The 12,397-nt window shown below is 35.7% G+C and overlaps 1 protein-coding gene across 5 annotated transcripts in view; it reads right to left on the reverse strand.

Moving 5' to 3' along the window:
• LOC125030877 (SLAIN motif-containing protein 2-like) overlaps positions 1-12,397 on the reverse strand; it is a 44,076-nt gene that overhangs the window by 7,139 nt on the left and 24,540 nt on the right. For 3 of the 5 annotated variants that reach the window (XM_047621203.1, XM_047621202.1, XM_047621201.1), the window contains 3 exons: positions 8,334-8,576; positions 7,557-7,741; positions 1,853-1,995 (listed from right to left, as the gene is read on the reverse strand). In XM_047621203.1, the coding sequence (XP_047477159.1) occupies positions 1,853-1,995; positions 7,557-7,741; positions 8,334-8,576 (571 nt within the window). The remainder of the gene's footprint in view (positions 1-1,852; positions 1,996-7,556; positions 7,742-8,333; positions 8,577-12,397) is intronic. The other 2 variants (XM_047621205.1, XM_047621204.1) reach the window with 1 other exon arrangement.

A 12,397-nucleotide genomic window follows, 5' to 3' on the forward strand; every position in this document is an offset into this window, starting at 1 on the left:
TGGCTAATTTGAAATGAATAACCAGTTAGCAAGGAACCAGATCACTGGCACACAGATTACTGAAAGTCAACCTCTATATGTAAAACATACACATAATGGCAATAATATCCAGATACACTAGTGCACTACAAAGATCCTAAAGACTGTGCAGTGGAACTTGAATATCTCAAATTCACTGGAAGTTAAAAAATTCCAGACCATGCAGAAGTTACCAGTGAGAACATCTACACCAAAGATTATCCACAGACAGAAAATGTTCATCAAAATGTAGATACGAAGGTACACATCAGTGACTTGTAAAATTCAGTGGGAGAAGTCTCCAGAGAAGTCACGCAGTTATCATGAGGATGTGGACACCAAAAAAAAAGAAAAAAAAAAAGGAAGAGAATGTAAACACCTAGCTATGAGACCTAGCAGTTATAAGCTGACTGAAGTGCACTTACCTGTCTCTTCACTGGTCATTCATGAATATAATTTGTGAAATTGACACACAGAAAACTTAGCAGGTGTATCCTAGATATATGGCTTATGCTGGCTTTGACAACAACTAATAATAAATCAAGTCTATCCTTTTTTTATCATATAACACTAATTCCTATGTGATCATCTTTGCCTAAATATGCAATCCTACAATGTTGTCTGTTCACTTGCATTGCAACTACAACACAAATATGGGAGCTTTAACATTTGCAAAGAAGCATAATTCTTTATGTATTTCAAACCATGGGCAATTTTAGAAAGCTTTGCAATTATATCACATTCTTGTTACATATATTATTTAAATCACTGACTAAGAAACAGAATGCAAACTTAAAATAAAAAAATAATAATAATGATAAGTAATAAAATCTGTTATTACTATCAATTTAAATTCCAATTATCAATGCCTCTAGACTCTACACAAAATTATAAAAAAAAAAAGCATAGTGTTCACTGGGTGCAAATAATCTTCATTAGTATAACGGTTTCCATCTTAAACAAGTAGATACCTCAGTTGGATCATAAAAATATGGTATAGTTCCCCAAATGACTTTGAAAATAACTTATAATCTGATAATACCCCTCAGCACTTTCCCTTAGGCCCTTCGCAAACACAACATTACTCTACAGGACAGGTGAACCATGCTATTCGTACACAATAAATTTGCAACTGGAATAACAGCACTGTGATTTGAGGCAGAAACACATTAAGTCCCATTGGAAAAAGGTGAATAATCCCTTATACCAGACGTGTGTGACACTAGAGAACTGTGTGCCTTCAGAACATGTTAGTAATTACTATAAAAAAATTCGAAACCAATTTTTCCTAAGAAAGGGTAACATAAACACAATTTTCTTTTGGTTAACAATATCAACGATGGTGATAGATGTAACAAATAAAGAAAATGCTTCCGTATGAAGGCCCTTTACATATCTAATCAAGTATAATTTTTTTTTTACCAAACAGCATGGATAACTTGTCTGTAGTTTGTGGAATTTGCATTTATCTACTTATTTGAAATCATAATTTTTTGTTTGTTTGTTTAACTGGGGTGACTAATCTAATTCCATAGCACTTTAGTGAGAACAAAACCAGCATTAAAGGATGCTATTAAAGTCAAGCATTTTTTCTTTTTCTTTTATAAATTCCCTTTATTCTAATTTTTTTTGGACACACTATCCCTAGAGCGTGAAAAATCTATTGCAAAATACCTTTCTAAAGAAGCCACAAAAAAAAAAACCACAAAAAGTCCATGTAATAATAGCAACAAAATCTAAAACAAAACACAGAAAAAAAAAAAAAAAAAAAAAAAAAAAAGTCCAAAATTTAGACCAAACAAACAGTAAACTTATAAATCTGCAATCTCCTCACCTGGCTTTAGGGGGCTGAAGCCGAGACCCAGGGCGGGGGATACCTGTGGCTTTGGGCCGCGGGATTTCTGTGGGTTGTGGAAGTCCGGATGCTCCGCCCATTGGTATACGTACGGGCGATGGGGCACTTAATCTGCTACGCACCTGCCGAGAGGAAAGAAAGGGAAATCTGTTGTGAAGAGTTGAAGAATGAGTAAAATTAGAGGAATTCTGAAGTTACAGTTTTTGTTTGTGATTCCTTTTCTTTACCTTTGAATGCAATGGTAATGGTAAGTGTCTAATTTGTGAAGATGTGCATAGTTTTTCTATCTGTCTGTGTCTTTCTTTGAACTTTCTATAAGGCAATATAATAATTTTGATGTATGTATAAAATTGATATTGATTAGATCCACACACAGTTAATGATTTAATCAAAGAGTGCAATCAAATATGGTTCTATAACCTCCCCCCTTTAATTCATCAGTAGTATGATGAATCTTTTAATCATACTACTGATAATGTTAAGAGTGGTTCCAATAGTCAAAAGAAGTTGATGTATGGGTAAGGTTATTTTTCTGTTTGACAAGTATGGCCAAAGATTACAGCAACATGGTAGGACCGATTGATTAGAAATAACAATAGAGATGACTTTGAGGGACCAAAGAAATTGCACAACACACCCAAGAACTACGCAAGGCAAAAATGAAGAGCAGATCCACTCTTCAACCTCTCCAACTCCAAACCATCCTTCCCAACCCCTCAGCTCTGCTTCCACAAATTAAGACCATATATAGAATCAAACCCTTGAAGGTATAAAGGGAAGGGAATCCACATAACACACATCTAACAACAGAAAGATCATGTCTGTCAAATGCCTCCGTCCATCGAATTCTAGCATATCAAAAAATTGAAAAAAGGGAGGAGAGGAGAGTAAAAAGAAAATGAAAGCTAAAAAAGAATAAGAATAAGAATAAAAATAAGAAAAAGATAAAACACAAATGAACAATTAAGGTTCACAGGCACATCAACACTGAGATCAAACAACTGGAGAAATGTAGACATTAAAGAACAGCTCCACATCTGATGGGTAACTGGGGTATAACCTGGTTCAGCCTTCGCAATAACCCACATCATCATGGTTGTGACATACAGATGAATATGTGAATCCAGCCACATTCACAGATGTGTGATAGAATTTGATAGGATGTAGAGCAAGGGACACAGAGGAACTGGAAGGACCAAACTGTGAAAGCTGGGGGAGAGAGACAACCATAGCAACAACACTGACAAGGGCAAGGCATGCTTCATCACTAAGATTCCCCAAGCAACAAGAAAGTGTAGTAAAACCATGAGACATTGTGAACAGAGAAACTTCCAGTCGATATCATCATTTGGGGGAAGACTGAGAGGTTGAAATTTGTGAGAATGTCCAATTTTCTTTTCTACGGTCTTCCCTTGTTCTTCGATGCACCTTGCCACTGCCCAGATTTCACAAAGTCAACTCAGCTGAGATCTCTGATTAGGAAATCATACCTGACTACTATAAACCTTTGCACCAGACCTTAAGGAAACAGAAAATAAGAAATCTAATTCAGGAACTGTTGACATAAGAGCAAATGTATATGGAGTCCTAAGTGGAAGAAGCTGAAATTCCAGAGAGATGTCAGATTATGTTGGAGTCAAGTCAAACAAGCCATTGGTGCCGGGAATATCAATTTGTGCCACTTGCTGAAATAATAAATTATCATACATTTTGTAATCATGATGTTTACCATTGTATTAGTAAATCTAAACCATGTTCATTCTAGAACATTCTGTAATTCATATAAACACACACACACACACACGCACACAGGTATATAAATACAGAAAAGATAAGATATAAAACCACACACTAGTCATTAGCAGGTCTATCTAAACATTCTCTGTGTACTGCAGGCTTAATCACAAAGAGTTTTTATATCATAAACGATTAAAAGCACCAACACACATGCAAAATAATGTCATGAAAACAGAAGATCATTCTATTGACTTTACTATGATATAATGTAACATCTGTAAATTGTATTTCTATAAATCCATTGCCAGTTATCATCCTCATATCTAATTCCCTAAGCAGAAGTAATAAAAAAAGTGAGACATGAAGGTGGGAAAAAACAAAAATAATTTTGAATTTATATTTGTCATCCACTTTCGCTTTAGAGCTGCCATACTCACATGGGAGCAACTTTGTGAATTACCAACACTGATATGAAGCCAATCTAAAAAGAACTCTAACTTGGAAAAGAAGAAATAATTTTTCTTAACCCATTGGCGACGGGTATAGAAAACTAAAAAAAAAACTACGCTCTGGCGAACCACGGCAACATACCGACTTTGAGTGCATGAATTTGGTACATCAAGCCGAATCATTGCCTCAGAGCGCTTTGGCGCGCCGCCGCGGCGGACAGCCGCACGCCACATTTCGAGCGTATTGTTATGACGCCTATAGGCGTGACCCGTCGCCATTTGGTTAACCCAATGCTGACGGATATCAGAAAGCATTGCCAGGGGGTACGTTATGACCCGTCAGGAACGGTTAAAACTTAGAAAAAAAGAAATAATTTCTCTCCCTGCTACATCAAGAAAAATGAGTTTCCACTATTAATACATCAACCCTATCTTCTTTTTTTTCTGGAACACTTAGTGAGGGATGAAGTATAGGCCTCAGAGGAAATTTGCAATAAGTTTTTCTATTTTTCTACTATTATGTGAGGATCATCTATCATGATTGTGACAGACAAAAAAACATTTTTTTGTAGGTTCTGAACCAGATCTGGGAAAAGACAGGGTGCAGAACCTTAATAGTAACTTTCTGGCTAAGCGCAAGACAAGCCTGGTGCCTTGAAAATTGAAATCCAACCTGACTAGTGCCTGATTTCTGATGATAGCAGAGATAGAAGAAAATCTGCAACAAGACACTTTCCATCAAAGTGTGTTCCAAAATGTAATCCAAATCAAGATAAACCTTTAGATGTGTATTCATAGTGGAAACAAAGTTGTAAGTTAGGCTATTGAATTGGTTTGTTTAACTATTAACCTCATTTATTCTCTTCAAATCACATCTGTGCCATTTTAGAGTAGCACTATAAATCATGAAAAAAAAGTTCAACGATTACATATAATTACTGGTATTAGAGGAGAAACATCAGCATATGAAAGGTGAATAAGTTCTTTTTTCTTTTATCAATATTTCCGAATTCTATAATAACATATAATCTAACTGATGTTTATATAATGACATCCTCAGCCTCTAATCCAGCCAATCTGTGTCCATGTGTTATATCCACAGGGATCTAACGTGTGTCTTGTAACCAAACTGACCACTATCCATCCTCAAATTAGTGTCCACCAATCAGGTAAATCTGTGAGCAGGACAAATGCCTAATTTCCTTAGTTGGACCTTCCCCCCTTATGGATGGATTCCATAATATTAACCCATTCATGACGGGGAAAATGAAAAATAAATAGGGAAAATGCTGTGCTCATTTTTTATATTTTTTGTGAAGTGTCTCGACAAATAGATGACTCTGTCTTACCTGATTTCACCTTTCCTTGAATTGGCGGGAAAATGTATTTTTTACTAGTGTTATGAATATCGATGGTGTTATTTTTATTATAAACATTATAATTACTATAATGTTATAAACAATACTAACAGCAAAATAAGATAATGTAAAATATTTTCGTAAATTAAAGAAAAGGGTAAACAGGCGAGACAGGCAGTACTAGTAATTTGCTCATTGGTGTTTTAGCACAAGTGTAGCCATCTATGTGTAAAAACAGTTAAACAAGTAAACTCACAGTGGGCATGGCACGGATACGTAACATGCCAGTCGCGAATGGGTTAAATAAACGACCAATTCTCCCACAGGAGATTGACCATCTCACCATCCTCACTCAACCAAACCCATTTTATGTCAAAAAATAATAAACGTGTATACTTTTGCTCTTTCTCCATCATTATCAACAATTCTTCTAAGGCAAAACAAATCTTCCTAACCTTTGGATTTCTCAGATATATGCCTGTTAATGGCTATTGTGAATTTAAAGGAAAATTCACATATCAAAGTTAATCATTAATATTTGTGAAGCTAAACATCTGTACTCTCAATGTTTATTTTTAGGTGTAATATCATGACTTGTGAACCATGTACTGAGCATAACTATTACACAGTTCTCTCTTCTCTCTCACTCTTTCACTCTTTCACTCTCTCACTCTCTCACTCTCTCACTCACTCACTCACTCACTCACTCACTCACTCACTCACTCACTCACTCACTCACTCACTCACTCACTCTCTCACTTACTCTCTCACTTACTCTCTCACTCACTCTCTCACTCACTCACTCACTCACTCTTTCTCTCACTCCCTCCCTCCCTCTTTTTCACATGATGTGACCCTTCACACACACACACTCAATCACACTGCAACTCACATGTATCACCAGTTGCAGCCCAATAATGACATAATTTTACAGGTGCTAACCTTGGGAACGTGAGAAGCCCTTATGAAATGAGAATATAGGAAAAATTAGAGTGCTAAAATCTACTTCATCAAATTTTAAGTGGTAAAAATTCATATTTTGCCATAGTTGTAACAAAAAACTCATGGCATGACCATACATACCCCTGGAATATAGGATTGGTGCACCATGGCATGTATGTACATACCACCCGCAATGGAGTCCAGGCATGCCATGGCATGTATGTGCATGCCACTTGGCGGCAAAGGGTTAATGTCTATCATAAAACTAAACATGAAAACCCTCTCACAGTCCATCATATCTAAAAATAAGTTTATATAAAAACTACAAGACAAAAGCTAATCCCAATCACTGTGAGCAGTAAGTGGGGAAAATCAGAGTGAACAAAAGTGGTTAGGGAGTGCCATGGCAGTGAGTGAAAGTTAGTGACCTGTGTTAGGTTAAAGAGAGCAAAGTATGAAAAGGGGTCACACATTAAAAGAGGAATTAAGAAAAAGACAAGAAAAAACGTAAGTGCTGCCAGGAGAAGCCATTATTCATTCACAATGCCTTTACCTTCCGCCTTGGCGAAAACTTAGGCTGCCAAGGCGTAATGAAGGAGATGGAGAGGGAGATCACCAAGTAGCAGTCATTTGACGTGACCGAAGAGGAAGTACCAAGAGCACAGTTATTAATGACTTAGAAAATGTAACTCAGTAGTGGCGGGAGGGAGGAGTACCTATCATTCCTGAAGTGTATTTAACCACAAAATAAGATAAAACTGAGAAAAGAATGAGAAAGCTGGAATAACTAACAGCTTTCAGGTATGTGGGGCAAATAGAAAATAAAAGTTAAAAAATTTAAGAAACAAAATTTATAATATCAAGCTATTCTACCTTTACAACTGACATGGACATGGGTATCATTTTGAGGTTATATTTACTCTGAAGAAAAATATTATGTACAATAATTTCTCAGGTTTTTTCTTTCATATTAATGATGAAAAAATATTCACTTGCAAATATGAACAATCCATTTAAGTTCATATCTATTCAAAATGATATTAAGAATCTCTTTGTACTGTGCAGAAGCCATGTAACAAACCAAAGGCCAAAAATGTATGCATTCTGACTTCTTTACATCCTGAAAAAAATAAAAGATAAAAAAAATAAAATGAATAAATAAATAAAAAAAAAATAAAAACAGAGATTGCAACACACCTGAGGAGCCTGTAGCCTTGAGCCCTTTGGTCCTTGGCGGATATCAGACTGCGAGGCAGAGGGAGAATCGTGGGATCTGGCAGGTGACGCACCACGGCTACTGGTGGGCGTGGTGTGCTCTAATAATCGGGGATCACTACCATAGCCTCGGCTCAGGCCACTAGGGAGACGAGAACCACTCCTACCTGTCACCGGAAGAGAAATGGTGGTCATCCAAGACGAAACATTTTCCAGCCTTGTCTCCCGCTCCAGCACCACTTACATCTCTTGCCGAATGTCTTGTAATAGTAAGACAGTCTTAAAATGTACACTAAAGCTACAGAGAACTTATGATTTATAAGTTTTATACTGTATTTTACAAGAATACTAAGAGAGAAGAGATGCTTTCTGCAAAATCTAAGAGAGAAGAAACCACATAAATAATCCCATTTGCAAGAGAGGTGCAAGACTACAAAGAAATGATAGAAGATAGTTGTTATAAGGAAATAATCAAGTACAAAATCCCACACAAATATAATTTACAATACATGAATATCTAAATCAATCAAGCTTCTTTCACCAAACATCAAAACAATGTATAAATGTGCAACAACATTTTAAATTTCCCTTGGTATTTTCTGAAAAGAGGTAAAAGAGGTTCCAAGGAATATCTTTACTTTAAAGAACTATCACTACACTTAACTCTGACTCTGACTGAAAAGTCGGTTCTGTGAAATACTTCAATACAGAGAATACAAATGACAACAGACAACTATCGTGACAGTCTCTACAGCTCACCATTACAAACTTCTAAATTGTGCTGCGAATTATAGGGGCTATCTGGAGGTGTGGAGAGGTCAGACCCTTCCCTGGAAGGAGTCCCGTGAGAGGCATAGCGTCGTGGAGGCTGTAGACCTCGCATGGGTCGGCGGGGGCTGCTCGTTGGATGGGGACCCGATAACAGATCCTCCTGAGAGCTGGTTGCCGATCCCCCGGAACCACCCGAGGCATAGGGGATTCCAGTACTTCCTGCACGTATACCTGACGAGGGAGGCCTAAGTGTAACTACAGGACCTTGGGGTGCTTCAAGCTCAAAGAGAATGTACAGCAGTCACGTCTTAAGGATCAAGTGGTCAGGTGATCAGAGCACCGCAGGCAATGAATCCTGGATGATATGGTAGCATGTCCTGACTTCTATTTCCTTTGATCTTTTATTAAAATATATGAAGGCAATGTCTCACTTCAATTCTTAGTACCATAAATCTAAAGGTACACAGTGACAAAAGGCCAATAATGAATAACCCTCCAGCACATAAAGCAAAAACAAAAACAAAAAAATAAATATAACAACAATTTTTGTAGCCTATTGGCAACAAATATCAGCCAAGACATTTAACAGAAACTCCATTCTCCTTTGGATTATACTAAATATCCACACAGTCTGCATGTGTCTGCACATGTATCTCCTTTATGCAAATAAAGTACCAGCATGTATTCGTGTCTTTGAATCTACAGAAAGCTACTAGCATAAACACAAGCTACAAAATGTGTTAACCCACTTGTACCAGTACAAGTGCCAATTGCACATGTTGTCATGCCTAGTAAAGCCTTTCTATCAAGCAAAGCACTTACTATAAATTTTTCAAGAAAAACATATTCAGTTTTTCAAATATACCGAAACAATATTTGCAGCGAGAAGTGCTATAATCCTTCTCAATATTTTTTTCCTCAAAGTTACTATGAGCATTTACCAGAAGAGAAATGGAGTACCACAATTAAGCAAGGAGAGCCAGCTAATGAAAATAAGGGTGATGCATGAAGTACAAACTGAGAAGCAAAATAGGCAATAGAATTAGTTGGCCAATGTAGCTTGCACTGCATAATGCATATAAATCCTGGACAATCACTTTTTGTGAGGACTAGATGTATCTCCATATACATCCTCTATTGATTCATACTCCCACGTCAAATCTACCAGTCCTATAACCCACTTAAATAAATTTCCAGCAAATGTAACGCCAATTTTTAATAAAAAGTTATAATGGATAATCTACGTACTTCCTCAGAGACAAAGATTACAACTTACTGCAAAGAAAAGCTGGTAAAGTAAAAGCATTATGCAATTTTTGCAAGCTAAAAAAAGTGTCCTTGTTAATTATGAGCCAAGGCATGTATTCTGGATATATGTAATAAACAAGAATACAAAAATAGAAAAATGTAGCTTCACTAGATGTAAAGCAATATATGGTAGATTCCTAGATGTCGAAATCATGTCCTTTTCTTCAAGGGCACTTGGAAAAAATATCATATTCCTCTAACACCTAGGAAAAAAAGGGTAATTAAAAACATTTTTTCATAGAAAATAGCAACAAGAGGACATATGGAGCTAAGTACTTGTAATAATGAATATTATGAACTTGAACTAAATGGATATCATGACTGGCCTGATAATTTCCAATATCTGATATTTGTTTTTTTTATTTTAAGAAAAGATACATCTATTAAGGTTCTTATCAAGTAAATCTCCTAATTTGCCAAAGGCATAAATATTTGTGCAACACTGTTAGATATCAATACACATGTATAGTTTGCTTTCATTAAAAATACAACAAAAATTGAACACATCCTAATCTATCCTGAATGTCAGTGTGCAAATCATCTTTACTATCAGAAAGATAAAATGAAGAGTGAGAGAGTGAGAAAAAACAACAACTTAACAATGTTTGCAGCATGAAAACACAGCATACTTAGTCCAAAAGCATTCAAGCATTCTACAGATTTCAGATATAACAACTAACCCTCAAAACAATTATTTGGAGTTTTTACATGCCCTGTGCCTTGACACTGCCTCAAAAGCTGATGTGTAAGAGTGGTAAATGGTGAACTTAAAGCCTGGTAAAGTGAAAGCTAAGCACACATATGCATAACATCGTCTGTCGTATCTCTCCAGGAGATGGCAAAAACCTTTAAATACCCCTCAATCATGGCATGTGGAAAGTGTACCAATGCAAAAAGGACTCACCCCCCCATTAAAACAAACAAACAAACAAAAAAAAAAATAAATAAATAAATAAATAGTAACAATAATGAAAGAGATAAAAATGAAAGAATAAATTAGTCAACTGCTTTCCCAAGTTTTAAAAATACAGTAATATCATCATTTATTCACATGTCACTTTCATCGAAACAAAAAGGTAATAGAATTTAGCACTCGGAATAAATAGAGAAAAATAAAATAAAGTAAAGAAGAAAAAAAAAAAGAAAGAAAGAAAAGAAAAGAAAAGAAAAAAAAAAAATGAAGACATTATCAATAACCATACCAATTTACTACTACCTGAAACACATTACCAATCCTTAAAAGAAAATCACAATGAGCATTCTGCGCTTACATAAATTGTCCTTAAAAATGACACACCGACGGAAGGTTGCAAGCAGTCAGTTTAAGTCGTAATTTGGCGCAAGGTTTTAGAATCATCATCTCAAGGGACTCATTCCTCATTGCTGGTCATGGGGTTTTTATGGTTCTCGGTCTACAACTAACACTTTGAAAATGTATATAAAAACAATATTTAAAAAAAAGACAGAAAAAAAAGGGGGAAAAAAAGAGAAAAAGAAAAAGAGAGAGGAAAGAAAAAAGGGCTCCATATCAAAGAAGCCTTCCCATGCACTAAATTCTCAGCCTCAAAACATTTTAAAAGGGGAACAGGGAAAAAAAATATCATACTTACTCGCTCCAAAGGTTTCCTTTGATGTTAATAAAATCCATGTCACTAAGCAGAAAGTTGTGTTACTTAACAATTCTTGCTAACAGTAGGAATCATATATTTTATCTAAAGATTCTCTATACTTTATATCTCTAAAAAAAACTCTGAAAAATCCTTTCATGATTCTCTTTCCAGAAAGGAGGGGAGGAATAGAGTAGAGGAGAGATGGAGAAAGAGAGAAAAAAAAATCACAATCTACATGATTCTCCCATATCTTAACTGTACCAGCACATCATATAAGGGTTACAGCTGATTCTGCACATACCAAAGATATTCCTGAAGCTGTAGAAAAGATGCTTACTGGCATCAATCTGTTTGTCACACAAAAGTCAGGATACATAATCAAATCACAGTGTGAAGAAAGTTGGATTAAAGTTATTCCTAAAACTGCTAAACATATGCCATTGTGATTTCTTTTGTAAAAAGAGGCCTCTACACTCACACATTCACAAAGGTTGCAAAACAGTATTGGGCTCTGTCAAAATTACAAACTGACTGACTGTAATTCATTGAAGCAATTTCAGACCAAGAAGGATATTCAATAGTGTGCACACAAATATGTGACACATTATCACATAATAATACATAATACATAAGATAATTTTACTGGTATATTTTCCTATCAAATTAAAATCAAGGCATGCACTTATAAAAATATTAAGTGATATTCTGTGTACTACATGATTAACAGAATATTTTCCAATAATAAAGTGATTTACACCAAGCATTACAAAATAAAAATTAGCACACTATGAAAACTCATTTACATGTATATGAACCTTTTGTATCTATACTGACTCCAGCTTTACACAAAAAAATATGTGTATTAATGAGAACTGCATTCAATATATAATACTTCAGTGCCTCAAAAACAGTTGTAAAATGTGTAAAACACGTATCTGTGCAGTCCTCGGAAAATGTGCTATGAATCAGCGTGGATGCTTGCTACCTTAAGGCCTTGGAGAGGAAGTGGGGGGCAAACTAAAGAAAAAACAATGTTGCAAAAGAGCTACAGTATTCAAGACATTCCATAATCATTCCATAAGTGCAAAGGTTAAGGCTCCGACCATAAAAAGCTAGAGAGAAAAAGGCATGCAC

Source organism: Penaeus chinensis, chromosome 12 (genome assembly GCF_019202785.1).
Source record: "Penaeus chinensis breed Huanghai No. 1 chromosome 12, ASM1920278v2, whole genome shotgun sequence".
Classification (NCBI taxonomy): domain Eukaryota; kingdom Metazoa; phylum Arthropoda; class Malacostraca; order Decapoda; family Penaeidae; genus Penaeus; species Penaeus chinensis.